The sequence below is a fragment of the Plasmodium inui genome (assembly GCF_000524495.1).
Source record: "Plasmodium inui San Antonio 1 unplaced genomic scaffold supercont1.18, whole genome shotgun sequence".
NCBI classification, from domain to species: Eukaryota; Apicomplexa; class Aconoidasida; order Haemosporida; family Plasmodiidae; genus Plasmodium; species Plasmodium inui.
Window position 1 is genome coordinate 118,751 of NW_008481852.1, and position 17,728 is coordinate 136,478.

The window sequence follows — 17,728 nt, forward strand, 5'->3', positions numbered from 1 at the left end:
CTGCGGACGTCGAGAAAGGCACATCTGCGGACGTCGAGAAAGGCACATCTGCGGACGTCGAGAAAGGCACATCTGCGGACGGCGAGGAAAGCACATCCGCAGACGCCGCGGAGAAACTCGCAGCAGGTCCCCCTAGTGGGCACGACAGCGGCGCAGGCGCGTCGGACGAAAACTGTGCAGAGGAGTGAAAGGTGAAAGCCGTCTTCTCAAAAAAGTCTACCTTTGTGGAGGCGAAACGTTTACGTTCCCTTTGTTTTGGTTTTAACGGTTGTTGGTGGTTTATGGGTGGAGAAAAAAAAAAAAAAAAGAAAAAAAAAGCAAACAAAAGAAAAGAAACACCCCCCCGATGAGTCATGAAGAAAAGCAGCCTTCAGGCGAAATCCCAAAGCTATGCCTTTACGTAGTTAAGTTACTCCTTTTTTTTTTTTTTCTTCTTTTCTGCACTTCTACGTGGCCTTCCCCCCGGCACGCACGAACCGACTCCGCCTGGCGTTGGCATTATCGCAAGTAGTGCGAAATATGAACTGAATATTAACACTTCTCAGATGAAACTCATCCTTTAGTTTTTTTTTAAAAAAAGACAGATAGTTATTCGGGATGTTTTGATACAGGTTAGTGAAGACGAGGAAGGTAACTGGATTGGTATTGACTTGCCTGATGTACTTGAAGTGACATTTCTTTTTCCTCACCCAAGGGACAGGAAACAACTGAAGGAATCTAATTAAAAAGAGATTTAAGGTGGAAGTGGGGATCCGTATGTGGCTCATCTTGTGTACATGAACCATCCGGTTAAGTAATGTCTGCACGTGCATTTGATTGTTTGGATTTAGGAACACCACAGGGATGTCATTGAAGAAAGAGGAGAAAGACGATAGGAATTCATTCTTTTTCTCCTCAAATTTGGTCAAGATAGTATCTATTTTAGTCACTACAACGATAATATTCTTCTTCTTCCTCAGTAGGTAAAACATCATTTTTTTGTCCTCCTTACTTACGCTTATGGTGTTTTCTTTGGCTTCCTTTACGTAAACACACAGGTCGCTCCTCTCCACATTGGTGAATACTTGTTTCTCCTCATCGTGGTAGGTATCCTCTCCTTTGAACCTGTGTTGCTTCGTCAAGCTGCACGTGTCTGCAACTGTTATTTGCACATTTTTGTGTTGTATGATCAAGTCTTTGTTGATGTATTTTTTCCTCCCGAAGAGCTCCATCACGTCCTGGTCGCGCACGATGGGCCTTCTCAGGATGGCCTCTATCAGCGTCGTTTTCCCGGAGTTCCTTTCTCCGAGGAAGCAGACCTGCAGGTGGGTGTGGGCTTCCTCAGGGGTGGCACCTCCCTTAGGGGTAGCGGCTTCAACGTGGTTAGCGGCTCCAATGTGGTTAGCAGCTTCAACATCAGTGACTTCCCCAACAGCGACTTCCCCAACAGTGACTTCCCCAACAGTGACTTCCCCAACAGGGGTGGCTTCCCCCGCGCCAGTGAGCTTCAACAATTCGTAGGGGTTGACCCCCCCCTGTCCGCCCACGATGGCCCGCAAAAGCCTCATTCGCTTGTTCTTCACCTTCGCGGCGACTGTCCTTTTCCGCTCGAAGTCGCCCTGCATCTTGTCGAAGTAGTCTCTCAGCGGGGCGCCTCCATGGACAGCGTTGTTCGAAGCGGTGTTGGCAGGGGTGTTGGCAGGGGTGCTGGAAGTGGTGTTGACGGCCGCTTCTTCCTCTTCTGACCCCGCTTCCCCCCCCCGCGCGAGCAGCTCCCCCCTCGTCAGCCTCTTGAGCGACTTCCCTAAAACCCTTTCGCTGAGAAAATCGTTAAACAGCCGCTCATCCGATTTCTCCTTTTTCCTGAGGTCCACATATTTATAAAAATAATTCCTCGTTTCTTCGCTGAGCTTGGGCCGGAAGATGCGGAGGCTTTCGTCCACCAGGTCGCGTACTTCATCGTTTGTGTAGTTATTCGTAGGGTCCCCTGGGGGGTGTTCCACTGTAGCGTCTTCGTCTATGGGGGCTTCCTTATGATCCACCCCCGCGTGGGTATCCCCCTCATCCAGTTGTCGACTCACTTCCTCTCTGACCTTCCTCCGTATGAGGTCCACCAAATCCTCTCCTTGGTCTTGCCAGACCAACCCATTTGGAAAAAAAACGACATTGCTGAAGTACTCAAAGGCGTGTAAAAAATTGTACCTCCCCTGGCTTGTTCCCACGTCATCCTCCACCCCACCCCCGCCATTCCGTAGGATACTCTCGTCCACCAGCACAGTAATCAGATTTTCGCTCTGCGTGAAAATGTCCCGCACAATCTGATACGCTAAGATGTCACTCTCTCGAACTTGGGAGCATTTCACGCAGAAAAAAATCAAGTGGCTGCTTCGGATGCCGTGAAGATATTGACTGATGAGGTTGTTACACTGGACATGTCCTTCGTACTTACTGTGCTTTAACAGTTGCATCCTCCTCATCATTTGTTCGTTCATCCCCAGTGTGTCCGCGATTACACATTTTGTATTTTCCACTCGGAATGGACTTTCATTAGTGTCAATCGAGTAATTTGGCTCCTGATGAACCAGCGATGGTTTGTAGTTGGCGCTAAGTCTCCTCATCAGTCTGTTGTGAAGGGACGACTTGCCGCTGTTCGCTGCCCCCACGATGCTTATCCGAAAGCAGACGTTCCTCACCACCCCGGGGGCGGGCATTTCCGCGTCAACTGTGCAGCGCGGTTAGCGGCGTTAGAGGTGGGATGCCACCCTGGGGCAGAGGGGCAGAACCCGCGCCGCTTTACACCGCTGACACGGCTGACATGGCTGACCAAATGGCGATGATCGGATTGGCCAACTCGAACGCGGACGACGAACTCCACACAGGTCTTTATACAAAGGGGTGAAGAAAATAGAAAAAAAGAAAAAATAAATATATCCAACGCATATATATGTATGTACCTATGTATACATTGCGACACGTGGGGCTACGAATAGCAGCGTGGCGCCCTAATTCGACGAGAAAAAAATGAAAAAAAAAAAAAAAAGGCAACGTTTTTGGCTACACGGAGGAAGAACCCCACCCCAAAGAGTGAATGCCCCCAAAAGGGAGTAGCACCAGGATGGCTCAGTTGAAAATAATTTCCACTTTACCTATCATGGAAGGAGGAATATATATTTTCTTTTTTTTTCCTTTTTTTCCCTTTTTTTTCCTTTTTCTTTCTTTTTTTCTTTAATTTTTCATTTTGCAGCCCCTTGCCCAAACTAGAGAAACACAATCCGATGTACCCCCCGTGAAAACACTACATGAAGAAACGAAATAATACTCATCTGTTACACCATTTGGTGCTTCTCCTTAGGAAGAAGAGCCCAGAGGACAGCAAGTATGTTCAGAGTGTAGACGAACGGAGTGGGTTCCCAAGAGGAAGCAGCATCATCAGTGGTGATGACTCTATTCACGGGGAGAAGCACGCTACGGGTAAAAATGACGAGGAGGAAAGTCCCATCATCTTTCTCCTTACCCAGATGGGGAAAGCATTACTCATACAGGATGGCCATTGCGATGATGATAAGGATGACAATAACGATGACCACTGCGACGATGATAAGGATGACGGTGACCATGACCATTCCTTAAATGTTCGAAAAAAAAAAAAGTTCATTTCGGAGAGCCACTTGGTTATACAGCGTGACTCCAACTGCGTGACAATCCGGAGTAGAAACAATTTGCTCTACGCTGTGGCTTTGCTTTGCGGGGAAAGGGAGCCAAAGGAGGGGAAGACGAATGAGAGGGCAACTCACACCGCGACGGTCACCGGACGTAACAATTATACCCGTGTACTCTCCGCACTGAAATACGCCTCGGAAAAATTTGAAGCAAATTTGAAGTATTACGTCTGCCTTGCAAATGGCCAGTGCGAGATGAGGAAGATCCATCTACTGGACTGCAGCCAAATGGTGTGGGATTTTCAGTTTTTTAAAGACCACCTACAGAGAAGGATAAAATACGCTCAACGATCAAAGAGTCTATGCTTTGTTTTGTCTCCTCAGCTGCTGGTTCGGGAGTACGCCCTGTTCGTGTCTCGGTTGATATGGCGCTTGGGGCGGAGCTCTCGGGGCGCGGTGTTTCACGTGGTGGAGGAGGGAGGCACAGCGGCTTCGGCGGCTGGCGATGTGGTGCCCGATTCAGTGATTAGCGAGGTGGTGACCCATTCATCGCCTGGTGACGTGGTGGATGCCCCCCATTTTGCACCACGAGACCGCCCCCACCTCGCCGGCCAACAAAAGACGCCCTTCCTTCAGCAAATCTGGTCCATCCTTTTTCTCCTGAAGGAAGAAAACACAAACCTACGGAGTATGTACCATTTGGAAGACTACACAAAAATGTTCATACACAATTGTGACAAATTAAACAGAAAATCGTTCCTCTCCTTTTTAAAGAAGATAGACCACCTGCACGTGCATGCAGTAAATTTGAACACCCTGTTTGGTTTGTATTTTAGCGAAACGGAGGAGAACATCTTAAAGGTTTTTCGAAAATGCGAGCGGATTTCGAAGCGGACCTCCCGAAGTGTCTTCCTGGTGATTGACGGGATTGACGTGGTGGCGCGGCGGGGCGGGAAAGGCTGCGATGGTTGTCGCGATGGTGGCCGGGATCATGCCCACGACGACGCCCGCGATGGGGACGGCCCAGGGGGAGAACCCAACGACAACGGGCGGCTGCTCACCACGCTGCTGCTGTGCCTCGATAGCGTAGATAGCTGCACCGGACGCAGGCGGAAAGCGGTATCGCAACGTAAACATGACGACGAAGGGAACGGAGGACACAACCTATCTAAGGGGGACAACCCAGTGACACGGGTGCAAAAGAAAAAACACTCCCCCGAGGTAGACCCGTATGGAGAAGATTCAGATCACACAGAGACATCTTCAACGGATGAGCGTACCAAAAAAACGCTGAAAAAGAAGAAAAAATTAGCAACACATGTAACGTATGACATTAAGCAACTGGCAAAATTTTACAAAGAAAAGCACATTGAGCTCATGCGAAGGAAAAAAGAAAAATACATCAGCATCATCGTTTTAAGCGATTTGGATTTGAAACAATTTGACATTTCTCTCACGAGGGCGGGGCGATTTTTTCATTTCATAAAATATGCCTAGCTGTTGTGCGTGGATGTTTTTTTTTTTTTCTTTTTTTTTTTTTTTTTGTGTCACGTGCTCGGAGCTGCCGAGCGGGGGGAAGGTGTATGATGTGCGCATTTCGCGATATCATCGTTGGAATGTCCATGCCAATGCATATACCTATTCGTTTGAAGCGTGTGATTATGCGTATATGTACTACATAGCGGCTGTACCTGCAGAAATGGATGCAAACCGTTGTGCGAATGTTACCCAACTAAGAGGAGGTGCTGCCTCTGTGTTCATCTCTTGAAAGGAATTTTTTCTTTTTTTTTTTTTTCCCCTTCGAATTACCTGTTTTGCGCCTTTTCACGCCCCCCCTGAAAATAGCGTTATGGCGCAAACCGGGAGTGTGTTTTCCGCATCGCGTTGCGCATAACTGCCATCCCGCCTTAACTGCGAAGCGTTTTTTTTGCTTCTTTGTTTTTTTGTTTTCCTGCTCTTCTGTTTTTTTGTTTTCCAGCTTTTCCGCTTTTTTGTTTTTTTTCGGGGTGAATCAACGCGGCGTCGATTTTCAGATCAAATGATTACACCATTTCGAGGAAAGGAAAAAAAAAGAAAAAAAAAAGTTGAACGTTAAAAAGGGGGAAGCGGGAATACGCCACACCAACTGCGAAGCGTAAAGGAACAAACAGGACGGTCGCTATCACCCATGTGCGCATTATACAGACGAGGGAAAGGAAAAGAAATTTGAAACGAACAGTATGGGGTCTTCCTCATTATTACCCTACCAAAGTATACACAAGAATCATTGGCTAATATGCAAATTGTCTTCATCATGACAGACCCATCCACATGTGTATTTATTTACTTCCCTTCCTATGTTCACACATGACAGCTGTGACCTGAGTCCGTTCCACCGCTCTTTCCGATCGCTCTACAGACACATATATATGCTGGCACCCAGACCGATCCGTAGGAAAAAATGAAAACCAAATTTGTGCTGATGTTGTTTTTCTTCTGCGTAGCAAATGCAAATATACTTAACAAGAATTCTGACATTTTAAAGTTTAAAGCGTTTATTCTTCGCGCACAAAATAGCCGGTACAAAATCTTAAATCTGCACAACAGCAGCATTAAGAAGATTAAGGAAATCCAAAAGAGCTTCAAAAAGAACTTTTTTGTGAGCAAGCAAATCAAGGTAACGCCACAGAGGTGTGCATCCCGCGTGCGTAATTCTCCCATGTGTACTTCCCCCACGTGGCGGTGTAACCTACGTATCGATATACTTCTCCAATCCGTGTGTGTTCTTCCCTTCTACCCCTGTGTGTGCTCATGGCACTCCCCGATGCCCACCTCCCCCTGACAGGATTTCTCTAAAAGAATAGATGCCTTCAAGTTGCAGCTAATCAGCAACCCCGCCCTGTCCGTGGTTATCAAGTAACGCATGAAAAATATAATGTCCTTCGTTTGAACACACCCCTTTTCCGTGCTCCCATTTGTGCACGCGGCGCATTCCCAGCATCATTCCCCTCCCGCTTCCCCCCGCAGGTATTTTAAGGATAATATAAACACTCTGAGGTTGTCCGCTTTGCATTTCATAAGGTAGGGAGGGGTGCACCTCCGCGAGGACATATATGTGTGCATACGTGTAGACTTACATATATACATACATATACATACATGTAGACATACACATACGTGTAATAGCTGGCGCTGCTCAGAGAAAAAGCCATGTTCAAATCCCCCACGTTTCCTTCCCTTTTGCAGAATATACAAATTTATAATTTACATTAGATGCCTGCTAGAGTGGCTGCCCCAAATCAATCCCCACCTCAACCCCTTTTCGTACATTTTCACCTACACGAATAGCTACGTCCAGTTTTTCCATGTAACTAGCCAAAAATGAGAAAAAAAAAAAAAAAAAACACACAGAAAGTGGCAAAATGGAAAAAAAAATATGAACAAGTCATAAAAAACAGAATGCACCATTTGTATGCACCATTTGTATGCACCATTTGTATGCACCATTTGTATGCCCCATTCGTATGCACCCATTTTTTTCCCGTCCCCCCCACCGCAGAGATACGTCCCGAACGTCTTTGGAATAGACCTGAGTGGTGTCTTCTCCTGGCTCTTTCTCGAAATGATAGAGAGTTATTTGTCTTAACAGGAGAATTTGTCCCACCTGACAGCTTCAGTCGCACCGCGGTGGTGACGCATCACAGGCAGAAGTTTTATTTTTCTGTATTTTTATAATTGTCATACAGTTGCTGAAAATTGCCCCAAATTGGCGAAAGTTTCCTAAAATTGACCCATAGTTATCAGCAGTCACCCCGTAGGAGGGTATCTTTAACACATAATATACACCATAGCGCGGCAGGGAGTTCCTCCACCACGTGGCGCTCGCCTCGCCCGCCCTCGCCGAAGCGATGTTCCGATCGGAGGCGCACTTCCGCATGCTGGCCAACCTGCGCTTTCTGGAAATACAAAAATTGCTCCTGAAAAGGTTTCAAATTTTCAAGAATGAAGAAATAACTGTGCTCAAGAAGGGCCCTATGAAGACCATTCTCTACGAATGGGCTGAATTCTTAACCAAGGAGCAGAAAGAGACCAACATCACACACATCCCAGATGCAGTGTTGCAGAGTAAAAAGGTAGCCGACATTTTGAGGGGCGACATTGAATGCAGGTGGTTGGTTGGTCGGATCAACGTGGGCAGCAGTGTTAGAGGTATTAGCGGAGTTAACAACCTTAGCAGCGTTAACCGTGCTGACCTTAACCGCGATGGCGCCGCGCTGAGCAAAATCGACCAAATCCACTTCGACGAGTACCCAAAGCTGTTCCATTACGAGTACCCGCAATTCCCGTACAACTACTATGACAAGAAAAAAATGAGCAACTTTTACTCTCTAATAAAGTTCCCCTACCATGATATCTTAAACATTTCGAAGAAGATCAAGAGGGACCTCATCCCCCCGGGTGATACTGTCGAGGAAGGGAAGACGATGCAGGGGGAGGGTGGCAAGGCGATGCAGACGGAGGAGCCGCGCGGGGACGCGTTGGAATCCACGGGCGTAGACGTAGTTGATGACGACTTCGTCAGTTACTCCAGCAACAGTTATGTGTATGCCCCCTCGGAGATGGAGACGTCCAAGGAGAACTACCACGAGTAGGGGGGAGCGGAGATCGGCGGATTGGTAGATCGCCTTAGTGACTGGTCACCGCCAGGATGGAAAAGAAGAAAAAAAGTGCACCGCGGGTTGGCCATCTTGGCCGCGTTGAATGTTCAGTTTTAAAGCGAAATGAGAATACAAACGTCAAAGTTGTTCATAAAAAAGAAGGGGAAAAGGAAGGGAAAAAAAAAAAGGGGGAAAAAAATGACTACGCCCCCCCCCGCTTCCACCCAATTGGTACACACAACGCGGTGGTGTCCAAATGGGGCGAATGTGTTTAGCCAAGGGAATGAACCCACACAAGGCCGCTATCCCAAGGGGCACAACGTAATATTCGTAAGTTGGCTGTCCACATGTGCGCCAATGGAAAATTTGTTTTCAGTTTTCTTTTTTTTATTCTTAAAATTGCTACCCTGCGTAGGTTCCGTTTTGATGGATTCCCTCGCGGGAGGTATCGGTGCCTCACGTGCCACTCCCTTTTTTCTGTCTTGACGAATAGAAACTTTTAAAAAGTAACTTAAACTTACGAAAGTAGAATAAGGAGCTTTCAAGGATGGATCTCATTCTCTCCACTTTAGTGGTGCTGGAAGGTTTCTCCCTCGTCCTCTGCTTCAGGAAGTAGTTGAGGTATTTGAGGGCCCTGCGGGGGGGAAGCGGTGAAATAGGGCAAGCCGCAGTAGGGGAAGGAGCGGTGAAATGGGGGAAAGACACAGTAGGGGAGGACAAATCACAGTGGGAGGGGCCAGATAAGAACCCCTCCTCGGGGTAGCTCCACAACAGTGAAGCAAGTTTGTATACCTATCCGGATCCATATTCTTCTCGTAGTATACAGACAGAGGGACAAGGTTACGCAGGTCTCCTTTGTTTAGCCCTAACCTGTGGTAGCTAACTGACACGCTGTCCTTATTCTCCTTATGGTATATCTTCCCAATTTCGTACAAGGCTTTGTAATTGCCCTGCTTATACATGAGGTGCAGTATCTGCATGATCTTCTCTGGCTTGATGAAGCTGGTAAAGCGGTTCCTTCTATAAATATAAATCAAATTACTCTGTGCGACTTCGTATCCTTCGTACGCGGCCAGGGCGTATGTGTAGAAGGCCTTCACGTAGTCCTTCTGCACGTAGTAGTTCATGCCTGCGGGGGGTAGAGGTGAAAACGAGAAAATGGGCAGGCCCTCCAACATATGCGCATCCTCTCTAATATATGGGGCGCATCCTCTCTAATATATGGGGCGCATCCTCTCTAATATATGGGGCGCATCCTCTCTAATATATGGGGCGAATCCTCTCTAATATATGGGGCGAATCCTCTCTAATATATGGGGCGCATCCTCTCCAATATATGGGGGGCACCCCCTCCAACGTATGCGTCGCACCCCCTCTAACATCGGCGTCCCTCCCGGTTACCCTCCCTAATTTGGTTAGTCCACATGGTGCTCTCTGCGACAAATTTGTACGACAGGGCCGCATTCAGGCAGGATGCCTGCACCCCCTTCCCTATTTCGTATAGCTGGGCTTCGCGGAAGTAGGCCTGCACATACCCCAGGTCGGCCGCGTGCTCATACAACTTGAAGATGGTGTGGTAGACTTGGTCCCCGATGTGGTGCTTTCTGATAGACACGTCCAGGATGATTTCTGCTAGGAAGAAGAAGGCTTCCCCGTAGTCATGCTTCGCTGCCTCGACGAGGTAGTTCAGCGCTTTCTGCACATCTTTGTGCTCGTCCACGAAATAGTATATGTAGCCGAGGTAGCACTTGGATTCCACGTCTCCTGCGGCGGCGGCCTAGGAGGGAAGCGATAAATCGGTGAAGAGGGTAAAGCGGGTAAAGCGTGTAAAGCGGGTAAGGAGGTGGAGTGGGGTTAAGCCACCACCCGATGCACTCATCAGTGAAACAATAGACGAAGCAATCCGCCAACTGCTCCACCACTTGCTCACCTTGGAGAAGCTCTCGATGCTCTTCCTCACGTCCTTCTCCGTGCCATAGCCATAAAGATAAATGATTCCTAGCTCCTTCTGCGCCAGCGCGTTGTTCTTCTTAGACGCCTCGCTAATATACTCAAATGCTTTGCTGAAGTTACGCTCTTCTTTATATTTCTTTCCCAAATCATACATAGCCATAACGTCTCCCCCTTTTATCTGTTCGTTTAGAAACTCCAAAACGTCCTCCTCGTTATCCTTCATATTATTGATTTCACTCTGCATCGTCAGATTCTCTACATTCAACACATCCATCTCGGAAAGAGGCACATTGATATAATCTGAATTCATAACTCTCTCCGCTACGCTCTTGTAGTAGTCCTTTGCCTTTTCACAACTGTTTTTGAGGTTAATCCCGTACAGGTACCTATAAGCGATCGTTAGAATGGACGGCGTGTAGTCCAGTGCGCATGCCTGCAATTCATACTCCATTGCAGTTCTGACCAACGGATTTATCCTCGTCTGATTGTGGCTCGCTGGGGAGTCACTACGTGTGAGGCTGCTGCTATTGGTCTTTCCCCTGGAGAGGTATTTCCTCTTCGCGTTCCTCATCCCCATGTGTGTTTTTTTCTTCTTCCCAGGGGGGTTTTCCCCGTCCTTTTCCTCCCCATGTGAGTGGCTCTTTTTCTGCTCAGACTTATCAGCACCATTGTGGGTATTACTCTCCCCCTCCACGTTAAACTCGAAAAAGTAAATGAAAGCTAGAAAGTGGAGAGCGGCTGGGTTCTTCATTCGACTGGCTCTCTCCAGGAAGTGAATGCTCAGCTTTAAATTCCTCTTGTAGGAAAAAAAATAGTTCTGGTACCCAATGAAGTGTATTTTTCCCAGTTCATAGTAGGACGATGAGGTTATATTGTCTTTCTTCCCGAGGACAAGTTGCTCGAATATGCTTATGCTTTTGTTTATGTTTTTCTTCCTGTTGTTTGATCCGTCTTTGAGCTCCATGGCAAGATTGAAGAGTTTGGATCGGTCGTCCTCTGCATCGCCCCCTCCCCCGTTTCGCTGGGCGTCCTGATGGGCACCTTTCTGGGGAGCTTGGCTGGTTGGGCTCTCCTCGCCGCGGTCGCCACTTCCGAAATGGTACACACCGCCGCGTCGCACATCGCCACTTTGCACACCGCTGCTCAAACCGTCCTGCTCCGCCCAGCTGTTCTTCAAAAACGCTGCGGCACTATCCAGGGCGCTACCGCTTCGAGGCAACTCTACCCATTCAGCTTCTCCCCCCCCGGCTTTGCTCAAGTTCCTCCCCTGAAAAATATGTCCCCCCACCTGCGCATCTTTAGTGTTAAACAGAAAATTGGTGTTGTTCTCTATTACGTTATACCCATGGGTTGTCTTTAGAGCGTACAGGAGCAGTGTGGCCAGAGGAAAACAAAATTTTATCATAATCGCTTCCTTGGCACTTCACGAAAGGGATTTTCTGGTGGAGCAAACGGGAGGATGTTCCTCTTCTTTTTTGTCATGTCGCTCGATGGGGGAGCGGCAGCCGAGCAGTATATACATGTGAGGATGGGCACATGTGAGGATAGGTACACGTGAGGACGGGCACATACAGGGGGGTGCCACCACGTAAGTGCCGATTGCCCTACTTGCACGTGGTGGTTCCCGTAGTGTCAACTGCAAAAGCTCCACCGCGGGATGCCCTAGCGCATACGACAGTTTCGCTCATGAGGAAACCCGTGGGGAGGGCACAAAAATGGAGTGAATTGGAGAGGAGTGAATTGGAGAGGAGTGAACTGGAATGGAGTGAACTGGAATGGAGTGAAGTGACGCGAAGTGACGTGAAGTGAAATCACGAAGCGCCACTCCCTGTGTCATTCTGTCGCTCAGCGATTAGCCATTCTCTCTCGGGGGGCCCTCATCCAGCAGGGAAAAAAAGCAAAGGGGAGAAAAAAAAAAATAAACAAAAAAAAAAAAGAACAAAAGAACAGAAAAAAAAAACACAAATTTGCCTTCATACAAGTATACACCGATTGGGACTGAACAAGTTAAATTAACAAAGGAAGCCAAAGTTTACAGTTTGCTCATCCCTGGGTGTTCATTTCTCTTTCTGAGCGGGGCGTGCCGCGCCGCTTGGCCCCGTCGTGCCGCAATCGATTCGACACAAAAAAAACATGCACACGTTGCATACTTTCCTAGGGGCTGCTTCACCTACTGTAGGATGCTCCATGCAAGAGATCAGCAAATTGCACATTGAGATGGCCGAAGTTTTATCGCCGCTAACGGGAGTAGTGCCTCCTACATTCACGAAGTTTCACCGCAACGGGGAGAAGGCATAACGAGGGTGAGAGTCGAGCGCCTCTTGTTTCGTTCCCCCCCCACACTCCAGACTCTTCAGAACGGTGAGAAGGAAGTGTAACCTTCACAGACTTTTTTTACCCATCAGGTTCTCCCTCGGCGTGGTACATTTCCTCACTCCGCGTCATATACCTCCCCACTCTACCTGATGCAAAGTGGGGAAGAGAATATCCAAATATTGGACGACGCGGAGGAAGCGGATCGAGGTGACACGTCAATTTTGCCAAATGAGGAGGAGGGAGACGCCGAGGGAAGGGACGCTAGTGAGAGCTGCGCAGTGGAAAATCCTCTTGGGGGGAGCCAAGGTGAAATGAAGGTAGACGCAGCGAAGGAAAAGGCGGTGACGCATCCACACAACGACGCCACTTACAGCAGAGGCACTCTCCAGAACGAGGAAGGCGGTGCGAACAGTGACATTCCAAAAAAACAGGAAACAAACGAATCAACAATTCAAGAAAACGGGGAAAGACAGCCCAGTGTGCAGTTAGGCGATGGTGAAGGGGAACGGGAAATAATCACGTCGGGTGAAAATGCAGCGGAAGACGCCCCTCTAAGTGATACCCCCCTAAGTGATGCCCCCCTAAGTGATGCCCCCCTAAGTGATGCCTCCTTCAGCGAGGCCTTCTTCGACCAGGCGTCCCAATTTCAAAAGGCCCCAGAAGACCCCAAGGGGCACAGCCAAAAGGAACTAGCAGACTTATATAGGGAGATAAAAAAATGCGAGGATCTCTTTTTGAGCCACTTCGCCTGCACAGGAGATGACTCCAAACCAGCGGAGATTACAAGCAGTGGGGAGGAAGCGAAAGAAGCGAGGAAAGAAAAGAAAGGTAAAGTGAGCATCCCCCAGATTGACTTCACTTCCATGGAATCCATTTCCCAGTTCTTACTACGCGAGGACATGTCTGACAATGACGACCAACCCATCGAACGGCACCTCCGCGAGCACGTCCAGCAGTTAACACAAGAACAGAAAAAAAAAAATAAAAAAATTAAGATGAATAAGTACTACCTTGGGGTTAGGAGTTATCTGAATACATTGCCGCCCAGTATGGGCCAAAAAATTTGTAAGTCATTTTGTTTTGTCCCTTCGTGCGTAGGCGGCCCTCCTCCCCGGGCGAGCGCTACCACGATCGGACTTCCAAGGGGGCAGCTCCATGATGGAACTTCCAAGGGCGCACCCCCACACCGTAATGCATTCCCTATCCGCAGTTAAGGAGTACCGAAAAAACTTTTAGACAAAGAGGAGTGGCCCCCGGATGGAGACACAACAGGTTGAGAAGGCAGTTGAAGAAAAAAGAGAGAAAAAAAAAGTGCTATTAAAGGGTATGGCATCCCACCGCACGTACAACTCAGACCCATCTCAATAAGCCTAACGTTAATATAGTTGAAGTTCTACATGGAAGCATCACGTAGAAGGGTTAGCAATTTTTTTAAACAGAGGGGACACCATGCCTTTCTTCTCTTTTTTTATGAGTAAATTATAACTCCCCTGTTATTGAAATAACTCGAGTTGCACTTGGTCAGAGGAACTGGCCCTCCTTTGTAATCCGCATTGTTATCCCATGATGGAAGGTTTAGCGACTTCCCCCTTTTTCCCAACTTTTTGGGCTTTACCGAGGAGGAGTTATCCTCACGGCGCCTTTGATCTGTCAAGGTTCTTTCGTCTGTCATCCGTCTAAGGGGTACCTTCCCGTTTGTCATCCGTCTAAAGGGTTCCTTCTCTTTTGTCGTCGCCTTATCTTCTTTCCTGCGGTGATAAGCGGTGGTGAGTGGTGATACGCGCTGGCTGAGTTGAGGCAGATCGTTCCTATGTCCACTTGGAGACCGCTCCCTCCCCTAGGGAGGAAGGAAAAAAGAAGGAAAACAAAATCGTGCACGTCTTTTTCTCTGCTCACCCTGTTGAGACGCCCCCATAAAGTGGATCATCATCACCCCATATAGAACAGAGCTCGCTCCGTTGTGAGTGGGACTTTTCTGATGGGTAATTTTTTCCCCTCGTTAAATAATTTCCCTCATGTGCGTCTTCCTTTTTGGTCCTAATGAACTCGGAGAGGTCTCGAAACTTTTCATTGCTGTGCGGAACAGTACCACCAAAGGATGCAGATTTCTTAAAGGTAGTTTTGTTTGCTTCTCCTAAGGGGGGGGAACTCTTGCTACTTCTGTAGCGCCTGGTAAGATCAGATATTTGGCCATAGCTATTTTGTAGAAGGTACGTCTCGCGTATGATGTTTGCCTTTATGTTACTCCGTATCATGGAGGATGAGGTGAAGGAGGAGATGTCAGTGGTGGCTTCTTCAGACTCAACAAAGATGCTGTTTGTGCTAGTGGATGGAACAGACAATATGCTTTTGTCTCCCTCTTCCTTCGTTTTTCCAAGCTGGCTTGTTTCCTCCCCGTAACATTTCGTGACCCCTTCGCACGTAATTTCGTTCACTATTTGCTCCTTTCGCGTGACCCTTCTGGGGGCCTTCTCAAGGGCTAATTCCTTTTTCTCTTCATCATATTTCTGCGGTGGGGTGAAGGGGAAGAAAATTGGAAAAAATGGGGACAATAATAAGGAGCTCCCCTAAACGGAGTGCACAGTTTGAAGACGCATACAAATGGCAGCTTTCTCAAAATGGAGGGAGAACCTTTCGCTGAAAGACGCATATATTCGCCCCCATGGTTACGGGCGTTGTGCAGCGGGATGAACAAAAAAAGGGGAAAAAAAAATCTCGAATTGGCGCGGAATACAAAAGGAATTGCCGAACATGCTCTGCCAAACGGTATGCATCCCCTTTTGGACAAAAAAAGCGTTGTGTTATAATTTTGTCCACTTGGAAGATCGCAACATGGCAACATGGCAACAGTGCAGTTCTTCAGTTTCCTGAAGCAGCGACTTTGTGCCTGTCTACGCAAATTTACAAAACGGTATGCAGAAGTGCGGGCGGTATTTCAGCTCGCTTCTTTTTCGAACGCGCTTGACGACTTTGCGGCGTCCTCCTTTGGCGAAATTGGAAAATTTAGAGAAATGCGTCTCCTTGGTGGAGCTTCACTATTTGCGGCTTTCACTGTGTGCTGCTTTCACTTTGTGCTGCTTTCACTTTGTGCTGCTTTCACTTTGTGTGTTTTTCACTCTGTGCCCCTTTCACTTTGTGGCAGTTTAACCCTGCTTTAACTCCCCTTTGCCAGTCAGCCAATCGGGCGCACGTTACACACAAAACTGGAGAAAGTTTTCTGCCAGCCCAGTTGTGACCCATTTCGACCGTTGCAATTTTATGAACAGTACAGGTTTTTTTTTTCAGCTAGCCACAAATGTGTAGGAAAAAAAAAAAAGAACTAGCCAGCGGGAATTCAAAACTACGTAAGCTGCACACACGGGAAAAAACCCCCATTTCGCTAATTCTTGGTTGCGTAAAATTGGCTAGCAAGCTCCGTAGCAACGGTGTGCTGTTTTCCCGTTTCGAACAGGGCCACTTTTCCGGGGGCGGTTTCGTGAAAATAGTGGCCCCCTTCCAATTTGCATTCCAAAATATTTAAAATAAAATAACATGACCCGTTCATAAGTTTTTTAGGAAAAAAAAAAGGCAAATAAAAGGATAAAACTCCGCAAAACGGTTCGAAGCAGCGCAGAATTGCGCTAAACCACCGCTAACCTCCTGAAGACGGGTGGCACATTTTCGTTGGTGCTCTTCCTTCGTGCTCAGCTGGCATGGACAAGGCTTAAAATGGACACACCGCACGCCTTACATTTTCTCCTTTGGCGCCTTTCTGTCGAGGATCTTTTTACGGTTTTTGTCAATTTTCAGCTTAGTCAAGATGACGTTGCTCGGGTGGATACCAATGAAGGTGGACTCTCCGTTGGTCTTTTCCCTTGTTACTCTTTCCACGTATATTTTAAATCGCTTTCTGTTTATCTTCACAACCTTTCCTTCTCGGCCGTGGTTGTGTCCTCTACAAATGAGGACTTCGTCGTCCTTCCTCACTGGCAGAGCTCGCGTCTACAAAACAGAGAAAAATAAAATGGCAATAAAATACATGACTATACGTGATGCTAGGGCGTCAGGACCAACGCGCGTCGTCCCTTATCGATATAATCGCAGGCAAACAATTTTTCAGGCGGCTAAAAGGAGGCCTCGGTCTCTTACCTTATATTTTAATCTCAACTCCTTTGACAGTTTGGAGGACATAATTTTCCTTCTAAGTCCAGCTGGCGCCGTGAAATGCGCCTTTCTCATTTTCCTTCGGGAGGAGGATATTCCTAACGGAGGGGGGGAGGAAGGGACGCGTTAGGAGCGTAAGGCGGGTGCGCATAGATGACAAGGTCGGCAACACCTGACACGGTGCGGCAATAGGTAGTCACACGAGAGAGGGCGAGGGTCCACTTGCAAAGCGGTGTATAAAACAATCACACATGTATGCACGAAAGTACATGTATGTTTGGGTAACTTCTCAGGGGGAAAATGGCGATACGCATGTTGGCCGTCGTTCTGGGAAGCTGCTCCCCCGAGTCGCGTGCCAACGTTCATATCGACATAAGTACATCGCAGAATCACGCGTACACAATGATCTCATATCGCGCAAGTTGGGGAAGTGGCCCCTCCAAGCGCTGTGACGGATGCATGGCGGGAGCAGCCCTAAACGTGTAGGGCTCTCTACCTAAATATTTCCAAACTTACGCTTGTTAAACTTCATTTTGGAAGGAGGCGAAAATTTTATTTGGGCTAAAAAGGGGGATTCTCTCCAAAAGTGGGTAAAATGAAGGAAGCGGAATTGTTTTCCCTGTTATAGTTTTTTTTTTCTTCCTCTTGTACAACTCTACATTATAGTTAACAATTTGGAGGTAAAAAAGAATTTAAAAGAATCAAGTCAAATAAAAACAATTTTTTTTTTTTTTTATCTATGCCGAGGGTGGGCTTCCAATTAAAGTGCGGTTGGTCGTACGTTTGAATAATCGCATATTTATATATATAATGTTATGTACACGGTTAATATGCGCGTCACGGCGTGTATGCTTTTCTGTGATCTTGGGCAACTGACATTAAAGGAAACTATATTATTTCTCTACGATGCCACAGTAAAATAAATCACGTGCTCGATCCAAAAGGGAAAGAAGTGCCCCGCAAATGGGGAGGGGTATATTTATTATATATACATAAAGTGTATGCCCTTAAGATATAAAGCGGGGTTGGCTGCTTCCTTTC

At 47.5% G+C, this 17,728-nt stretch overlaps 9 protein-coding genes across 9 annotated transcripts in view; 5 read left to right on the forward strand and 4 right to left on the reverse strand.

Annotated features, from left to right (window-relative positions):
• C922_03883 (hypothetical protein) overlaps nucleotides 1–188 on the forward strand; it is a gene marked incomplete at both ends in the record, with an annotated part of 3,410 nt that extends 3,222 nt beyond the window's left edge. The window contains one exon of the mRNA XM_008819472.1: nucleotides 15–188. Coding sequence (XP_008817694.1) covers nucleotides 15–188 — 174 coding nt within the window. The remainder of the gene's footprint in view (nucleotides 1–14) is intronic.
• A 258-nt stretch (nucleotides 189–446) lies between these two features.
• C922_03884 (hypothetical protein) lies at nucleotides 447–2,690 on the reverse strand (the record flags this gene model as incomplete). The annotated part of the gene is made up of 1 exon (XM_008819473.1): nucleotides 447–2,690. The coding sequence occupies one exon, from the start codon at nucleotides 2,688–2,690 to the stop codon at nucleotides 447–449; it is 2,244 nt and encodes a 747-aa protein (XP_008817695.1).
• A 588-nt stretch (nucleotides 2,691–3,278) lies between these two features.
• Nucleotides 3,279–5,135, forward strand: C922_03885 (hypothetical protein; the record flags this gene model as incomplete). Its single annotated transcript, XM_008819474.1, has 1 exon — nucleotides 3,279–5,135. One exon carries the CDS (start codon nucleotides 3,279–3,281, stop codon nucleotides 5,133–5,135), a length of 1,857 nt encoding a protein of 618 aa, XP_008817696.1.
• A 943-nt stretch (nucleotides 5,136–6,078) lies between these two features.
• Nucleotides 6,079–7,263, forward strand: C922_03886 (hypothetical protein; the record flags this gene model as incomplete). The annotated part of the gene is made up of 5 exons (XM_008819475.1): nucleotides 6,079–6,294; nucleotides 6,463–6,533; nucleotides 6,645–6,698; nucleotides 6,864–6,984; nucleotides 7,177–7,263. The coding sequence occupies 5 exons, from the start codon at nucleotides 6,079–6,081 to the stop codon at nucleotides 7,261–7,263; spliced, it is 549 nt and encodes a 182-aa protein (XP_008817697.1).
• Nucleotides 7,264–7,525: 262 nt separating this feature from the next.
• Nucleotides 7,526–8,269, forward strand: C922_03887 (hypothetical protein; the record flags this gene model as incomplete). The annotated part of the gene is made up of 1 exon (XM_008819476.1): nucleotides 7,526–8,269. One exon carries the CDS (start codon nucleotides 7,526–7,528, stop codon nucleotides 8,267–8,269), a length of 744 nt encoding a protein of 247 aa, XP_008817698.1.
• Nucleotides 8,270–8,731: 462 nt separating this feature from the next.
• C922_03888 (hypothetical protein) lies at nucleotides 8,732–11,633 on the reverse strand (the record flags this gene model as incomplete). The annotated part of the gene is made up of 4 exons (XM_008819477.1): nucleotides 8,732–8,909; nucleotides 9,068–9,404; nucleotides 9,677–10,052; nucleotides 10,206–11,633. 4 exons carry the CDS (start codon nucleotides 11,631–11,633, stop codon nucleotides 8,732–8,734), a joined length of 2,319 nt encoding a protein of 772 aa, XP_008817699.1.
• A 1,060-nt stretch (nucleotides 11,634–12,693) lies between these two features.
• On the forward strand, nucleotides 12,694–13,780 carry C922_03889 (hypothetical protein; the record flags this gene model as incomplete). Its single annotated transcript, XM_008819478.1, has 2 exons — nucleotides 12,694–13,609; nucleotides 13,755–13,780. 2 exons carry the CDS (start codon nucleotides 12,694–12,696, stop codon nucleotides 13,778–13,780), a joined length of 942 nt encoding a protein of 313 aa, XP_008817700.1.
• A 232-nt stretch (nucleotides 13,781–14,012) lies between these two features.
• C922_03890 (hypothetical protein) lies at nucleotides 14,013–15,208 on the reverse strand (the record flags this gene model as incomplete). Its single annotated transcript, XM_008819479.1, has 3 exons — nucleotides 14,013–14,292; nucleotides 14,441–15,051; nucleotides 15,176–15,208. The coding sequence occupies 3 exons, from the start codon at nucleotides 15,206–15,208 to the stop codon at nucleotides 14,013–14,015; spliced, it is 924 nt and encodes a 307-aa protein (XP_008817701.1).
• A 1,062-nt stretch (nucleotides 15,209–16,270) lies between these two features.
• On the reverse strand, nucleotides 16,271–17,219 carry C922_03891 (50S ribosomal protein L26e; the record flags this gene model as incomplete). Its single annotated transcript, XM_008819480.1, has 3 exons — nucleotides 16,271–16,525; nucleotides 16,673–16,785; nucleotides 17,204–17,219. 3 exons carry the CDS (start codon nucleotides 17,217–17,219, stop codon nucleotides 16,271–16,273), a joined length of 384 nt encoding a protein of 127 aa, XP_008817702.1.
• Nucleotides 17,220–17,728: the final 509 nt, after the last annotated feature.